General features: G+C 38.3%; 1 protein-coding gene across 2 annotated transcripts; it reads left to right on the top strand.

Moving 5' to 3' along the window:
* Positions 1 to 1,016: 1,016 nt before the first annotated feature.
* fam50a (family with sequence similarity 50 member A) lies at positions 1,017 to 18,533 on the top strand. 2 transcript variants are annotated; one of them, XM_080030796.1, is made up of 13 exons: positions 1,017 to 1,263; positions 1,999 to 2,083; positions 3,384 to 3,483; positions 3,947 to 4,080; positions 9,199 to 9,275; positions 10,429 to 10,495; positions 13,365 to 13,426; positions 13,892 to 13,968; positions 14,762 to 14,816; positions 15,195 to 15,243; positions 15,584 to 15,654; positions 16,331 to 16,441; positions 18,254 to 18,533. In XM_080030796.1, the coding sequence occupies exons 1-13, from the start codon at positions 1,153 to 1,155 to the stop codon at positions 18,260 to 18,262; spliced, it is 1,008 nt and encodes a 335-aa protein (XP_079886922.1). In that variant the 5' UTR covers positions 1,017 to 1,152; the 3' UTR covers positions 18,263 to 18,533. The 2 variants fall into 2 exon arrangements, with proteins under 2 accessions (XP_079886922.1, XP_079886923.1); XM_080030797.1 differs by having other exon boundaries at positions 10,429 to 10,501; positions 13,371 to 13,426.
* The last annotated feature ends 247 nt before the right edge of the window (positions 18,534 to 18,780 follow it).

The raw sequence follows: 18,780 nt of genomic DNA, 5'->3' as shown, positions 1-18,780 counted from the left end.
ATACCTATTTTGGTGAAAAAAACATGCTTACCACAGCACCATGAGGTCCTCTCTTTCAGGGCCATGGGGAAATGAGAGGGACTTGAAAACGTATCTCACATGACCAAAAATGTTTTCCGTTGCCTAGATACAGGGGGTGGCTCACATTACCCGATGCCTCAGATTCCCCCGTTCTCCCCTATGTCTTTTTTTAAATGGTAATTGACTTTTATTTATTTTTAATTGGCATAGTTCTGCAACCTTGAAATCTTAATGCTATTTGATATGTTTTCTAAATCTAAGGTCCATGCAAATTTGAATTATTATTGTTATTATTTTTTGTTTGTATTATATTATTATTATTATTATTATTATTATTATTATTATTATTATTATTATTATTATTGTCATTACAGTTTATTTTACATTGTCTTTGGATGTTATTCTGTGAAAATTGCAAGAAGCGATCAATAAACAAATGTCCTTAAACTCTTTTTTGTTTTATTCCATCAATATGTGAATGGATACTGCACCAACAGATGATTCTATAATAACGTTGAATCAATCATGTCTAATAGAGCTGTCATTTTGAATTAACCATTAGGACATGTAGGCCCTATAGGATATAAACAATTCTGAATAATCTTTATTCATCAAGCAAAACATTTTATATATTTGCTGTTTGCAGCTTGTCAGGCTTGAGAATTTGCTTCTTTTTTTTCAAAGAAGTCTCTGGGGAAAACATTTTTAATTTTCCAAAAATAATTCTTACTTGAAACCTTAATCATGCAATGGATTTATTTCTTCTGTATATTGCACTGGTGATTTCAGTTAAGAAAACAAGCAGTCTGACATCTCACAACAGGACCCGTCATGGCTTTCCTCTTACTAATATTTGAAATATTTGTCAGTCTGTGCGGTGGTTGCTGTGTAAGCTAGCATATCCGAACATTTCTTGGGTACTTGAAAGCATCGTATACAAAACTCCCCTAAAACTACCCAGCATGCAATTCGTCGCCACCATTTTTCTTGTTGTGATTTGCTGCGAGCAAGGTTCCTCCTTTACAGTTGTGGAGTAACTATTTGGTGTTTAAAGTTGTAATTGAGCCTCTGTCCCGTGTAGTCTGCGTGTCCCACCGTGTGTTATAAGCCAGTGGAGGAGACAGAGACAACATGGCGCAGTACAAAGGAGCCGCCAGCGAGGCCGGCAGAGCCATGCAGCTGACGAAGAAGCGAGAGAAAGAGAGGGAGCAGCTCGAACAGCTGAAGAAGAAGATAGCAGAGGTTTCACTACTTCCTTCAACCCACTTTATATTGTGTGTTTAGCAGGACCACAGCAACACTGCGAGCTAAAGACGCCAAAAGTCTTTACATTATATACAAAATGATACGCCGTTACAAGTACGGTGCGCCCCGAGGGACATTCAGTGTTTACAGTCTATTGTCAATATCCATACCTAAAGTATAAACATATCAGCCAGGCTGAGTACCATAACACAATTATAACGTGTGTGTGAAATAAATCCTTGATAGTTTTCGGTACTTCAGTTTATTATTACTAATGGTTATTAGAACAATTATGGTGATACATTTGTCATACCAGCTGAAGCCCTAATTTGTTTGAGATGAGGACCAAGAAACTATTTTGATGAGATTGAATATATAGCTTATTTTAGGAATAGGGTAACATTGGCTAACATTTATTTAACAAAGAGAAGCACTGTTTTGCCCTTGCTTTTTTTGTGTTGTTGACGCTTCGCTCATATTATACATACCATTGATTCTGGCAATCTAACCACTGACAGCGTTGTGCTCCAATAGCAAGGAGGCATTCCTATAAATAAATGAATCGAAATAAGGTGCAGTTTTTTTCAAATGAATAACAGTACCATTTTGAAAGAAATTACATATATACTGTACAAGACTGCTAAAAACACACTTTCACTCAACATGGCCTAGAATAATTGAAGGTTTAAGCTCACTCACCTGTATGTCTGCTGTCCCTCTGTCTGTCTGCAGGACAACATGGTCAAGTCCAACATCGATAAGAAGTTCTCCGCTCACTATGACGCTGTGGAGGCTGAGCTCAAGTCCAGCACAGTGGGTAAGTATCTGTGTGATTGTCTCATTAGTGGGTCAATGAGAAGCTACTGGGCTAATGTAAGGCCCAGATAGCTTAAAGGTGGACTCAGCTATTCTGGAAAATGTTTACTATTTCAAAATCAATGACTATCTACTCACGATCCACTAGCTGTCCATTCTACTGTGTGTGTGCGCTAAGGAAAACTCCAGTGTTAAAGCTCCCATATTATACACTTTTCGGTTCTATTATACACCATATTATATGGTCTTAGTGGTCCCTAATACGTTTTTCTTTAATTGTTTGCTGAAAAAAACTTTCAGATAATTTATTGTACTATGCTGATGTTCAGCTAATCTCACAATGGCCTATTTTTTAAAAAAGAGTTGCAGGTCCCCTCGTAAATATACAATCTTTGAGCTCCCCCCGCCCCCTGTCCGGAAGCGAAGCCAGATACGCCTCGCCCTCTGTCTGTCAGGGCCGTGGACCAATAAGAAATAGGGGTGTGGGCTGCACAGTGGAAGCTTCTGGCTTTACGGTTTGTGAGGTCAGAAAAGGGGATAATTCTGACTGGAGTGTTTTTGGGGGGAGGGGTGGGGGTTTCAGAAAAGGGGAGAGTGAGAAAAGGAGAGATTGTTATTTTTTTTGATATTTTGGCAGTCTCTAGGCACACCGTGGACGCATGGATATGTTGGAACACATTTAAAAAGTGCATTTAGCATAATATGGGACCTTTAATATACTGCCTAGGCTCTGTAAACATGTATGCTGTTAGCTACGGTGGACCCCCCCCCCCCTTTGTTTACATACCCTTTGTTTACATACCCTTTGTTAAAATTGACCTACAAGTTTACAGAGTCTAGGCAGTAAGTAACACTAGATTGTATCTCCACACACACACACACACACACACACACACACACACACACACACAAATCAGTTTTATTTACTGTATAGCCCAATATCACAAATAGACGTTTGCCTCACTGGCACATTTCGTACACAATAAGACACCCTTAGACCCTTAGCTCGAGTGAGGAAAACCCCTTGGTAAAAAACCCTTTAAAGGGACACACACATGTGCGCACACACTCACACAGGCACACAAACGCGTGCACACACATACAGTGTATGGACAGGTAGCGGACTGTGAGGAGATATTCACTGATTAAGACTAAAACTCATCTCAGAAAGAGTGACGTATTGTAGCAGAGCTGCAATGGGATTCTCATCATTGTATAGTGGCTTGTGATGTTAATGTATTTGATGGCATGATTGATTTGAGAGTTAATATTGACGTAATTCTTGTTTTCGTGTTGTCCAGGTCTGGTGACCCTGAATGATATGAAGGCCAAGCAGGAGGCGCTGGTGAAGGAGAGAGAGAAACAGCTGGCCAAGAAGGAGCAGTCCAAGGAGCTCATGCTGTGAGTCCAACCCTGATGCTCCTCCACACTGGAGTTCATTGGCTGTTTATATTGAGCTGAGCCTGTTCCACACACACCTTTCATACAGGGACACACTATTGACTGCTGCTCCATCAAAATATGTCACAACAGAATCATGTCACATATTGACTCTGGTTTTGGCTCCTTTAAGGGAAGTCTAAATGCTATTAACATGGAATTATATTTTAGACTTAGTGGTTCCACACCTGAGGTCGCTACCCGCTAAGTGATCCAAATATATGAACAGTCACCAGATGATTATTTATTTAATTCTTTGAATTTTCTCTCTTTATTCTTTTGTTCTTCGTGAAGTACAACATCTACATTCCTAAGAACATTTTCAAATAAAACATTCGTAGAAGGAAAAAAATCACAAGTGGTTTTGAGACATGTTGTCCGACCACGTCAGATCAAGACTAACCGTTGCTGTTGTGTTTTGCAGCAAGCTGGAGAAGCAGAAAGAGAAGAAGAGAAAGGAGGAACAGAAGAGGAAGATTGCCAGTTTGTCCTTTAACCCCGACGAAGGAGAAGAGGAAGAGGAGGAGGAAGAGGAGGAGGAGGAGGATGAAGATGATTGTGAGTTTTTATAAGAATGTCAAAGCAAATGTAAATTTCAGGTGGAGACACGGTCTACGCTCAGCTGTGTGCTGCTCTACATCCTACCCCAGTGATTTTCTCATTTCATCTGTCTATTGTGTGGCTTAGCAAGAGAATTCCTTTCCTAAATCTGTCTACTAGTGCTAAACCTCTGTCGCCCCCATGAGGAATTCTGAGTAATATCAACAACAACTGTTTTGTGGCGCTGATAGGCTTAATCAACTTTGTGTCAACTCGTTTGGCGATGGCTCGAATGTAACTGACATTCCCTCATATGAAAAAGTTACGCACTATAGCTCTAACAGTAAAGACTGTGGTCAACATATGGATATTAAACCAAGGTCGTATGCAAATGCCGTGAATGGAGATGGAGAGGACGATACAGGGAATGTGTCGGTGGAAAACCAGGTTGAAATGTTCCTGAGAAGCAAAGGCATTAGTCTGGATCTGGAGAACGTGGAGTCCTGTTTTCTTCTCCCGATGGGAAAATTCGCCAAAAAGCGTGCTGTCATTCTGAAATTTGTGAGTAGAAAGCATAAGATAAATCTGCTCAGTCAAGGCAAGAAGCTTAAAGGCGAACAAATTGGAATGAGTGAAAATTTAACCAAGAGAAATGCTTATCTGGCCTACCAAGCGAGAGGGCTAAAAAAATGTGGACAGGTACGACAAACGTGGACAAGAGATGGAAGAATCTTCATCAAAACGAATGGAGCTACACCCGAAGAAGCTAAAATTGTGCAAATCAGAACGGAGGAGGATCTGGTTCAATTCCGGAGGGAAGAGGACCTGATCAACCCAAGCAGCGAGAATGAGCAACACAACTGATGGGATAAATGATCATGAAAGTCTGGAGTTATTAGCTAATCTTTACGAGGAACCTACATCATCGGACCCAAATGATATTATTGACCCAGACAATCATTTCTACAATAGAGGGAAAAGAGACTGTCATTACCATACAGAGGATCAATTCATCAGTTGCTTCAATCAATTGGGAAATTGTCCATCATTAATTTTAATAGCAGAAGTCTCTACAAATTTTTTTCGCATATTAAGGAATATTTACAGAAATTCTCCAACCCGTTCAACATCATTGCAGTGTCAGAAACATGGATTAAGGAAGGCAAAGGCATGGACTTTCAACTAAAGGGTTATAAACTGGTTTGTGTCAACAGAATGAACAAGAGAGGGGGAGGAGTGGCCCTTTTCGTTGATGAAAATATAAGGTTTGAAATCGTAAATAACATGTGCGCTGCAATTGATAACCTAATGGAATGTGTGACTATTGAAATCCAAATGAAAGATAAATGTTTAATTATCAGCTGTGTGTACAGAACACCCGATTCAAAAATGGAAGACTTTATAGAATATGTGGGAGAATAATTTTCTAAGGCAAATCAAAAGAAGATATTTATCTGTGGGGATACAAACATTGATTTACTTAATAATACTCCACTGAATGATGAATTTGTAAATACACTGAATGTCATGGGCCTGCAGCCCTTAATTACTAGGCCAAGCAGGATTACAATAAATAGTGCCACGTTAATAGACAACATATTTACGAATGTTATGGGGGATGAAATAGAAAGTGGACTCTTGATAAATGACATAAGCGACCATTTACCTGTATTTGCTATATACGATTGGAAACAAAAGTTGCAAATTAGACCAAACAAAGACGTATATGTTAGGTTGGAAACTGAGGAGAGGATAGATGCACTGAAAAATGACTTATTGACGCAAAATTGGGACTCTGTATACAAGGAGAAGGATGTTAATGTAAGTTTTGAATTATTCCTGCAGATATTTCAAAGGCTGTATGGAAAAAAATTGTCCACTAAAAAAAAGGGCCTTTAAGCAAAGACAGAATAAACAGTGGCTAACTAAATCCTTGAAAAATGCTTGTAAAAAAAAAATACATTGTACAAAAGATTCATAAAAGCAAGGACACCACAGGCTGAGTTAAAATATAAAACCTATCGTAACAAGCTAAATAGCATTCTCAGAGACTGTAAAAAAAAATATTTTTGTAAGTTTTTAGAAACAAATGCAAATCACCCAAAAAAATTGTGGGACATAGTAAACATAGTGTTAAGAAATGACAGCAAAATACATAATTATCCTCAGTATTTCCATGAAAATAACGTTAAGTTTGAAAACAGGAATACTGCGGCGAATAAACTAAACAAATTTTTTGTTATGGTTGGACAAATTTGGCTATGGGTATCCGTGACAGGAGTATGGGGGAGTCTTGGGAAAAAGAAGAGTCTCTTCAACCCTCCATGTTTTTAAAGCCAGTCAAGGCCAACAAGATTATTGAGATTTTACTCGGAATGCAAACAAAGACCTCAAGAGACTCGCTAGGGCTTCACATGAAAATAATAAAATCAGTGCAAGAAAGTATTCTTCAACCTTTAACACATATTTGTAACTTATCTTTTCAAACAGCAATTTTTACTTGTAGCATGAAAGTAGCTAAGGTTATACCATTACATAAGAATGGAAATGAACATTCATTTACAAATTATAGACCAGTCTCAATTTTACCACAATTTTCTAAAATTCTGGAAAAGTTATTTAACAATAGATTAGATGATTTCATTAATAAACATCAAATTCTTTATAACAGTCAATTTGGCTTTAGAAAGAATCATTCCACTGCGCTGGCCCTGGCTGAATCGGTAGAAATTATTAGTAATGCTATAGATCACAAATTGTTCTCTATAGGAATTTTTATAGACCTCAAAAAAGCTTTCGACACTATAATTCACGACATCCTTCTCAATAAGCTTGAGAATTATGGCATTAGAGGTATAGCACGGGACTGGGTCAGAAGTTATTTACATGACAGGAAACAATATGTGAAATTAGGGGAGATCACATCGACATGCTTAGATATTGTTTGTGGGGTCCCTCAGGGGTCAATTTTAGGGCCGAAATTATTCCTGCTTTATATAAATGATATATGTAAAGTTTCGAAGGTCTTAAAGTTAATTTTATTTGCTGACGACACAAACATCTTCTATTCGGGGAATGATCTGAATAATATGGTTGAGATTGTAAACATTGAATTGACTAAGTTACATGGGTGGTTAAACCGAAATAAGTTATCACTAAATTTAGAAAAAACTACATTTATGATGTTTGGTAGGAGAGCAGCAGATGTCTCCGTGAAAATCCAGGTAAATGGGATAGATATTGAAAGGGTCAAGCAACACAAAGTCCTAGGGATAATAATTGATGACAAGTTAAGTTGGAAACCACAAGTTAGCCATCTTAGGGGCAAAATAGCCAGGAGTATTTCTATACTTTGGAAATCACAATATTTTTTCAATCAAAAGGCCTTACTTGTATTATACTGGAGTTTAGTTTCCCCACATCTGCATTACTGTGCCGAGGTGTGGGGAAACACTTACAAAGGTAAATTGCACCCCTTGGAGATCCTTCAAAAAAAGGCAATAAGAATTATATACCAAGCCAATTACAGGGCACACACTAATAACTTCTTTATTGAAGGTAGAATTCTCAAATTACGTGACGTGGTAAATTACCACACCGTACAAATGATGTACAAGGCTTAAAAAAAAAGTCAGTTTACAAGCAATGTTTGAAGAAAGAGGAGTTTCGCATGATTTAAGAAGAAAAAGAAAATTCACTGAGAAAAATATACGGACCACACTTAAATCATCTTCGATTTCTGTATATGGTATTAAATTATGGAATGAACTTGATGAAGATGTCACACAGGGAGTTGCAGTTTGCGCAATTTCAAAAAAAAATATGTCTCAAAAATTATGGAAAATTATAGACTGAAAGCGGAGCACTAATAAGCTGAGTAAAAGGTGAATGGCACTATCATAACATTATTGTAACGAAAAATAGAGGTCTGCAGAAAGACTTGTTTGGGTTTGAATACTTTTGCGGATGTGTTTAGACTACCAGATAATGACATTGAAAAGGCCACAATAAAAGGGCAAAACAAACTCTGCATTGTCACAGAAAATCAGAACGGAGCAGAACGGATCTTAAAAGCTGAAGCAAGTAGATTGATCATGGAACTGCTAAATTGGTCTCTAAATGCCATTGACCGCGTGTTTTCAACCAGAAAAGCAGGAGCTGGAGAGGTACCGTGTCCAGATGGCACCTTCCTGTCCGGTTACGCACAGGATAGCTGGAAAGAATGGAAAGTGGTTTGCCTGGCTGCATTGGACATTGAGGATGTTGAAGATGTATACATCTTCGCTGGCATGACGGTGGGGATGCTTGCTTTGGGATTGGCTTTGTATGTCCTGTATCGCAAACTGAAGAAACTCATTGTTGCACAAGCGGAAGGGAGAGATGGAAGATGTACAGTGTCGAAAGATATGGATGGAACAAAACAGGCTATTACTGCTGTTCGGGAGGGGATAGCAAAAATTGTATCCAGTATTGCATCTATCAAAGGAGACATCACAGCTATCAAAGGAAAAGTCGCTGGAATCGCTGACATCAAAGGAGACATCGCTGATATCAAAGGAGCCATCGTAAAAATGGCTACAGTGGAAAGAAAGGATAACGATGAGTAATTAAAATTCATTGGGAAAATGGAAAGCTTGTCAGTTGTGCAAGGTCAATGGATAATGAGAATGAAAATTGACTGTGTATTGGACTGCAGCTGCTTAACAAAAAAAAATTAGCAAAATCATCAAAAACAAAAAAACAACAACAACAAAATTGTGTGTTTTCTTTCTTTTTTACTTTTCTTTTCTGTAACAGTAAATGTGTATCTGTGAATCTGAATCTGAATCTGATGAAAATGGGGGCGGGACCCGATAAGCCTTTGGCTTCTTCCGTCACACTTCGGACAACACAAAGTAAGATGTATGATGTGAAAGAGATAATTGTGTATTGTGTGGAATTGTCCTAAAGAATAATAATAAAAAAAAAAAAAAAAAACATGTGTCCCTGTTCCAGTTTAGGACTTAATCTCATGATCCTCTTCAATGCTTTAATATAAGATGTAACCCTCCGCCTTTTGTTTTTGTGCCACTTGAACAAAGCAGCTGCACCATGTTAGTGAAGTTTGTCTAATGGACGTTTTTCTTTATCTCTAAGACACTCCCATGAAGAAGAAGAAACTGGGGAAAAACCCGGACGTGGACACTAGTTTCCTTCCTGATCGAGACAGAGAGGTCAGTAATACCCTCTCTCTTCTTATTTATCTACTGGATAATGGTAGCCTGGTCCTACCAGACCATCATACTTCATTTCATTTGTACAGAAGGTCTGGAATCGCTCAATTGACAAACGTTAACTTACTTGAAGGCGGGTGTCTTTTGAAGTTTAAAACTATTGGATCTGCCCAGTGCCACTCTGGATCTGCCAACCAATCGCATAACATTTGGTCGTGACGTTATGTTATGCATCTGCTTCTGAGCCACTCCCTCTGTTCGCTGATTGGACCGCCAAAAATCTGGCCGGAGAAAAACTTAAGAATATATCTGCAGACCCAGACTGACTACTGAAGGGAAATGAAAATTGAGCGGAAGTATGAAGGCGGGCAGTGCCAGGCTAGGATAATGGCAGAATATTAACAGAACGTTTTAATTTCTATTTTACAGATAGCTTCATTAGATGTGTAAGGTTGTTTCATGACAATGGAATTCAAACAAAACACACACAAAAATAAAATTGCCATTGTGCGCTGTAATATTTTCAAAACAAGAATACTTATCAATGATGTAGCACTTATGGCTACAAAGTGTTTTCATACGCCCATGAATAAGGCTGTATTCATAACCCGGTCATTTTAGTTCAAGTTCAATTAGTTGATTGTCATTGTATTAAAAGGGTCAGACGACGGAGAGACATTACGTGATACATAAACCACTTACTAATAAAGAGTCAACAACATTTTAACAATTAAAAAGCAGTTATATGCGCAATATATAAAAACAATTCAGGTTACTTATACTATACTGTTGGGTCATCAGGTCTGTAGCGTTGGATGAATGAATCCTGGTCGATTCAAGATGTTTTATTTGTCATATGCACAACAACAACAGCAGCAGTCATTGGAAATGACATTCTTAAATCCTCAGGCTCCTCTCAACAATGCAATAGAAGGAAGAAACAACACAAGTGAAGAGAGCAACACCTGAGACACAAAAGTAGTGCAAGGACACAGTGTAGATACAATGTGTAAAACTATAAGGTGCACCAATATAAAGTCAATTCTGAATGTTAAATAAAAGTCAACGCAATAGAATAACTGTACATGGGAATAACAATCAAAATAATAATCCATACACACTGCAATGATTCGGGTCTGCTTGTTGTGTTCAGGAGGATGAGAACCGTCTTCGAGAGGAGCTGAGGCAGGAGTGGGAGCTCAAACAGGAGAAGATTAAAGGTGAGAGTCTGAGGAACCCACACACACACCAACACACAAACACACAACATCATCTCCTGTTTTACAACTTCCATTCATTAGTGTGTCCATTTAGGAGACTTCAAGTTAAATACAGGGATTCAAGTTCTCCATCAATTGGAAAACGTGTGTGTGTGTGTGTGTGTGTGTGTGTGTGTGTGTGTGTGTGTGTGTGTGTGTGTGTGTGTGTGTGTGTGTGTGTGTGTGTGTGTGTGTGTGTGTGTGTGTGTGTGTGTGTGTGTGTGTGTGTGTGTGTGTGTGTGTGTGTGTGTGTGTGTGTGTGTGTGTGTGTCGATTGTAACAGGAAACATTGCATTTGAAATACCTAGTAAAAATGATGAATCGATCATTTTATCAAATCTTAGATAAAGCATTGAAGAAATGTGTCATAACAATAGAGTCAAATAATATGGAAAATAACAACAAAACGTCTGTATGGAGGCTTCCAGGGGAATGGAGAAGGAGGATGTTTCACCGGATCTGAAAAATGAAACAAAGATGAAGTTAAAAATTTGATTAGGAATTTGATTTTTTTTTCCTTCATTTAGGAAATAATCTGATCTGTTGCAGTTCTTTTGTTACATAATTTAACTAGAGTAAATCGTGTGTGAATTTGGGGTGAGGTGTAGCGTGCCCATGTAAGATTAAGTTGGCAGCAGTTGACACACTCGCACAGAGCTGTTCATCCAGTTTGCCAAAGGGAGTCATTAAAAGTTATATAAATGGTAAATGGACTTGACTTATATAGCGCCTTCTAGCCGATTTTCTCAGCCCCAAAGCGCTTTACATATCTTACCACATTCACCCATTCATACACACACTCATACACCGATGGCAAAAGTTATATATACCTTCTATTGTTAAATGATACATTCCTTTGGGATGATGTACACAGATGATGATAATATATGTCTATTTGAACAACGTTGTTTTACTGTGTATAAAAGTTAAACAGCAGGGGGGGAATTGTTCTTCTAAATGCAATCCAACGCTACAAAGCCTTTAAACACTTTAAAGTAAGATTATAGCACACATCTGGATCTCTGGGTGTTTTTAAAAAACGTGTTGTAAAATGTGAGGCATTTATGGATTTTCTCTACACGAACAAAAACACAATTTTACGAGTAGTTCAGGACATATGAGCCCGGCTGAGTTTAGATCAGGTAAGAAGATGATTACATATATAATTGTAATGTCAATTCTCTGGACGTATTGCGTAGTCAGTCATGGTGGTATGTGTGACATTCCACTTCGCTGTCAAGGCAGAATTGGAGGGGCGGACAGGAGATGTTTAGGATTTTTATCATTTACAGCTTATTCTACAGAGACAAGATTGAGTATAAATTAGAAAAATAACAGGTGACATTATTACACACAAGTTCATTTTAGATGTGTGTCTGATGCGATTGCATTCATTAGAATTGTTTACCACCATTTGCTTTAACAAACGGTATTCGCAGGACACTTTTAGTCAAGGTGTGGAAAGCATTATTTGACATTGTTGGAATGTTGCTGCTGATACTATTTCTATTCTATTTTAAAGACTACTTTAACATTACTACTGACTGATGTTTAGGCAATCCAACTTTAAGATGTGTGTGTGTGTGTGTGTGTGTGTGTGTGTGTGTGTGTGTGTGTGTGTGTGTGTGTGTGTGTGTGTGTGTGTGTGTGTGTGTGTGTGTGTGTGTGTGTGTGTGTGTGTGTGTGTGTGTGTGTGTGTGTGTGTGTGTGTGTGTGTGTGTGTGTGTGGGGGGCGCGCTTTACACAGATGCAGAATAATAACAGCATGCTGCACTTAAAACCTTCTACGAGGAACTTTTAAATGTTAATCAAAAAGCCTAACCTTTCTTCTGATGAACACAAATTACATTTAACAGCATTTAACAGGAGACCATCAGTGTAAACATAAGAATGCTATTTTTTATACAGTTATTATTAAATGCATTTGCGCACGTTCGATTTGCGGCTGGCAGACCAGCACCTGTGGCCTCTCTCTTCACAGACGTATTCACTCTCTTCCTAAACAAATGCATGCACAATATCATATCAAACATGGGAATACTAACGGCTCATATTTGTATTATTGTTGTTGACAGCTCAGTCAGTTATAATGAGTTCACATACAAATGATGGACAGATAGATAACAGGTTGTTGCTTTAGCTGCTAGCTGTCAACAAGTAGAGGCTTGCCATGCATTTTTTTTTGACAAGTTCACAGTAGTTCACGTTTTTGCAGACTAAAATAATCAAGTGGCACACTGGGTAATTTGTCGTTCATGACTACTATTCTGATTAGCAATGGATTGTGGGGATTTTGATGGCTCTGTTGCAGAGACAAACATGTGGAAAAATAAATGGAGAACAACAAATACTTGAGCCAAAACAATCAAATGTGTGTGAGTATGCCACAAAGAAAATGAATGTGTTTTCAGAAGTTCTGACGTTGTTTTCTCTAGTTAAAGTTACCTAGATTGATTATTTCAAAGGGTTAAAACTGAGACAAGCTTTACAAAAAAAAAAGTATCAGTTTAAGTATAAAGATTGAAAATAGCATTGAAATGACTAATCAAACTTTCCAAAACCTGTTCAATAGCTTCTTAATTCCCTTCAAACAATATTGGTCTTAAGTATTTAAACTTGATGGCTGCATTAGAAAAACAGTAGCAGATGTTATGTGTGGAGTGGTGCTGAAATCTCATCATTTTACATTAGGTCATTTCTACTAAAACAACTCAAAAATATAAATGTTTCATTCATCCCTGTAATTAATTGATCTCCATAGAAACATAGCAACAAGCCAAACTCACACTTCTTCCCAGTCCAAACTAATGGTTGCTATGTTTGTCTCCAGGTGAAGAGATTGAGATCACGTTCAGCTACTGGGACGGCTCCGGACATCGTAAGACTGTTAAGGTAAAACAATGACACAACACAAAGCCTGGTTGATCCACGCTCTATGAAGAGTAATGTTGACCAATAGCATGTCCGCTTTGAATTTTAAAATATGTATGTAATGAATTTATAGGGAAAAAGTACCTGCAGTGCCAACGTATTTTGTGAACTGTCCCATCTATGGTAAAAAAAAATTATTTTTGTTACTTTTGAGGTCAGATAGGTCAAAAGTTATTGTTAAAATAGCTGCCTACTTGATAGATAGTCCCTCCATTATTTAAGTAGTATTTGTCCATGCCGTATGCCATTTATTAAAAATATAATACAAAATAGTGTATGTTTCTGCTCCATACCATAGTATTATGGTCAAGATAGGGCTGAAAAATACATAAAAAGTACACAAATCATTGGTGAAACATTACACTGAACATGGTGATTGTTGTCAGGTTGTGTGACTGTGTCTTTGTGTGTGTTGTCCCTCTGCAGATGAAGAAGGGCAACACCATCCAGAACTTCCTGCAGAGGGCCCTCGAGGTCCTGAGGAAGGACTTCAGTGAGCTCAGGTCAGACTCTCCCTGCGTTCCAAATCGCGTACTCTTTCTTTTTACTATACTACATACTAAAGTAGAGAAGAGTATTAGGGCCACAGAAGAGAAAAAAAAATTCAGATGAGGAAGATTTTCTTTTATTATGTCCAGAAATGTCAAGAATAAAGACGAATACTCCAAAATGCTATTGGAGTTAGTAGGGCATAGGGGTATTTGTGGCTTACTCCAATTGACATGCATGTATTGGGATAGCCTAAATCTTTTTCTGGTATACTAAATAGTATGGAGGTATGGGGATTGGAACGCAGGGTCTGTCACTGTTAATGAAGGAATGAATGAATGGCAACATGTATAGGAACCATTAGTCAAAGCCATACAGTAGTTATGAATGGACAGCCTTCCTTCCATTAATTTTTCTTCCCCACTCTTCCACCTCCTGAGTGCAGGAAGGTTAATAGTACCAAATATTGACTCAATAGTCTTTCAGTATGTGTTTTATTAGACAGTATGTAGAGACAAAGAGGGAAGGGTAGACAGGGGGGAAGACATGCAGTAGATGGTCCCAGCCAGAGTTAAACACAACAAAGACTTATTAGTGGTATGCACTCTAGTGAGCCACCATGGTGCCCTCATTAAATAGATTTGAAGAAAAGTCTGTTAAACTGTAATCTCTCTCGGTACCAATTTCCCTAATTCTTTAACATAGGATTTTATAACTCAGGACAGTCACCATAGAGGCATGCAAAAGTTGAGCCAGGTTTTCTTGCTTGAAGTTTATTTGAATGGTCTGGATATGTTGTGTGTGTAGGTCTGCTGGAGTGGAGCAGCTCATGTACATCAAAGAGGATCTGATCATCCCACATGTAAGTACTGTGTAACAGCAGGGCCAGTTTGCGTACTGCAACAATGTATTTGAATGAATTAGGACATCCTGGTATTGTTGGCATACTGCATTTGACCGGCATGTATCGGGACATTCTAAATTTTTTTCTGTCATACTAAATAGTATGGAGGTATGGGTATTGGAACGCAGGGTCAGTCTCAATAACCACAGGAAATAACCTCGCTCAAGGGAAAAGCCCTGCATAGAACTCACTTAATTATTCCTAAGGATACTAAAGGATTTTTGGGACGACCACATGCTGACATGGTGGTTACTGTTAATCCGTTTTATATTCTGTGATTTAAATGTGTCCTTTTCACTCATTGATTTTCATACTTGTCTTCTTTTTCTCACTCAGCACCACAGTTTCTACGACTTCATCGTGACCAAAGCCAGAGGCAAATCTGGTAGGTGAACAGCACCATCCATGTGCAATATTTGTTGGCGGTTCGATCCCCACCCTGCCATTTCTGTCACGGTTGTTGTGTCCTTGGGCAAGACACTTCACCCACCTTGCCTCGTGTGAATGTCGATAGTTAACCTGCTATCGGTGTATGAATGTGTGTGTGAATGGTAACGTGTACATGGGAACAGTTCTCCCTTGAAAAAGAGTCTCCGGTCTCAATGGGATTTACCGGTATAAGTAAAGGTTACAAATATTTGGTTTTTACACATTATGTGTTGAAAACAACAATATTCATGTGTAATTAGTTTGTGGACCAATATGAAGTTGTGTTTTCCCCGCAGGTCCTCTGTTCAGTTTTGACGTCCATGACGACATTCGACTTGTTAACGACGCCACTGTAGAGAAAGACGAGGTGAGTTTAGTTCCATCACAATGTTTGGCTTGGTCTGAACTAATGTCAAAAGTAATGCTGAAGGAAACTCCAATGACAAACATAAACTAACCTATACTAATAACTAAGCATTCAAAGTTAGTTAATGCTTGATAAGCATCCACTACCCATTAACTTACCGTTAATAGCATTAACTAACAGTTAATTAAAGGTGCACTATGCAGTTTCAGAGGAGGGGGATTTGTTTACATTTGCAGAGCCTGCAGTTAGTTTACGAAACATATTCACTCTACATGAAATTCTTAGTTTTAAATCATTCTATCATCATAAATCAAAACTAAATTATTTGAGGAACCTGGACCCAAACGTAAGACTAGCATACATTTGTAAACCAAACTGCTGGCCCTGCTGCTGTAAACAACAACAGTGAAACAGTTACGTTTTCAGGAAGCTTTTCTAACTTCAAACAGTGTGCCAGGGATTACATTTTCCTGTTTGTTTATTCAGTTATGAGAATATACCGTAGAAAATGTTCACTTCTCTGACACACCCAAAGTTACATTGTGCACCTTTAATGTACCCTTATTGTAAAGTGTTTCCAAAGTATCGGTATGGATCCATGGCAGAGAATACACGTAGCCTCTAGTAGTAACATATCAAGCTACGCTAAACTAAGCTGTGCTGTCATTGTGTGCAGTCTCACGCAGGTAAAGTGGTGCTGAGGAGCTGGTATGAGAAGAACAAGCACATCTTCCCTGCCAGTCGCTGGGAGCCGTACGACCCCGAGAAGAAATGGGACAAATACACGGTGAGAGGCCTTTTTATAACCCAACATGTATTTTCCATTTGAAATTCATATCCACTTAAAATGATGAGTGAGATATGGGCTGCGTTCCAAATTGCATTCGCTTTTTTTTTTTCTTCTATTCTACATACTACAAAAATTATCTAGTAAGCATGCAGTAGGCATACAATTGGGGCATACTTTTACTTATTTATTTTTTATAAATTACTTATTTTATATCCGTTGGTTGTTTTCACCTCGGAGGCTCTGTCGATGCACTGGATTGTGGGTCGGGATCGCCCCAAAATAGCATGCTGATTTTTCGCAATCAAAATCTCAAGCGGATGTAACAGGGCATTCGGGGTGTTTTTAAGCATGCTAATTCTGATAGATCTTCTTCTACAATGCTAAATAGCAGGGAAAGTATGGGGATTGGAAACGCAGGGTGAGTAAAGTAAAAAAGCAACAGGCCTTGATAATACGTAAGCCTCTTATCCTGTGAGCACTTTGTGTAATTGAAGCTATTAGGGTGCAGGTGACCTCACTCCGACCCCACAACATTCCTCTGTGTAGGGGTGAACTTTTGACTGCTCCGGGCTGTCGTGAGAAGTGTGTGTTCAAGAGAGACAGCTGTGAAATGCAGCTGGAAACACCTGAGCCAATAATTCCTATGATATTATGAAATATAAATGCATCTTCTCCCCGTGTTATTACATCAAGTGAATACAGCCCTGTCTTTTTTTCTTTTTTTTTCATACAATAAAACAATCACACACACACACACACACACACACACACACACACACACACACACACACACACACACATCTTAAAGTTGGATTGCCTAAACATCAGTCAGTAGTAATGTTAAAGTAGTCTTTAAAATAGAATAGAAATAGTATCAGCAGCAACATTCCAACAATGTCAAATAACGCTTTCCACACCTTAACTAAAAGTGTCCTGCGAATACCGTTTGTTAAAGCAAATGGTGGTAAACAATTCTAATGAATGCAATCGCATCAGACACACATCTAAAATGAACTTGTGTGTAATAATGTCACCTGTTATTTTTCTAACTTATACTCAATCTTGCCTCTGTAGAATAAGCTGTAAATGATAAAAATCCTAAACATCTCCTGTCCGCCCCTCCAATTCTGCCTCGACAGCGAAGTGGAATGTCACACATACCACCATGACTGACTACGCAATACGTCCAGAGAATTGACATTACAATTATATATGTAATCATCTTCTTACCTGATCTAAACTCAGCCGAGCTCATATGTCCTGAACTACTCGTAAAATTGTGTTTTTGTTCGTGTAGAGAAAATCCATAAATGCCTCACATTTTACAACATGTTTTTTAAAAACACCCAGAGATCCAGATGTGTGCTATAATCTTACTTTAAAGTGTTTAAAGGCTTTGTAGCGTTGGATTGCGTTTAGAAGAACAATTTCCCCCCCTGCTGTTTAACTTTTATACACAGTGAAACAACGTTGTTCAAATAATTCACCTGTGTACATCATCCCAAAGGAATGTATCATTTAACAATAGAAGGTATATATAACTTTTAATGACTCCCTTTGGCAAACTGGATGAACAGCTCTGTGCGAGTGTGTCAACTGCTGCCAACTTAATCTTACATGGGCACGCTACACCTCACCCCAGGGACAATGCCTGGCACACACGATTTACTCACGATTTACTCTAGTTAAATTATATAACAAAAGAACTGCAACGTACAGCGCTTTGGATCAGATTATTTCCAAAATTAAGAAAAAAAAATATCAAATTCCTAATCAAATTTTTAACTTCATCTTTGTTTCATTTTTCAGATCCGGTGAAACATCCTCCTTCTCCATTCCCCTGGAAGCCTCCATACAGACGTTTTGTTGTTATTTTCCATATTATTTGACTCTATTATTATGACACATTTCTTCAATGCTTTATCTAAGATTTGATAAAATGATTGATTCATAATTTTTAATAGGTATTTCAAATGCAATGTTTCCTGTTACAATCGACCCCTCATTCATATGTATATAGCTCCTGAACATGAAGCAGCTTCTGCGCTTAATAAAAATGAACCTGGCTATGTCAGTTGTCCAGACACAACCTTTTTTTTTTAAATTCATTTTGCACCAACACTTTGATGCTCCTGCCTCACGGTGTTCTTCATATGTGCATGAGTTAACGTTGTTGTAACATTGATTGCTGGTACTAACTTTATGAATGCATTGCAGAACCAAACACGCCAGCCAAGTGTGCCTTTTTTTTTTGCTTTACGGCATTAACATTCAACTATTTCGGCCAAGCGAACTGTTAAAACATGTAGAGCCAGCCTCCACCCGTTGCCTCAAGA

The sequence above is a fragment of the Ammodytes marinus genome, assembly GCF_949987685.1.
Source record: "Ammodytes marinus genome assembly, chromosome: 7".
NCBI classification, from domain to species: Eukaryota; Metazoa; Chordata; class Actinopteri; order Uranoscopiformes; family Ammodytidae; genus Ammodytes; species Ammodytes marinus.
Note: the sequence above shows the minus strand (reverse complement) of the source record. Positions and strands in the feature narration are given on the sequence as shown.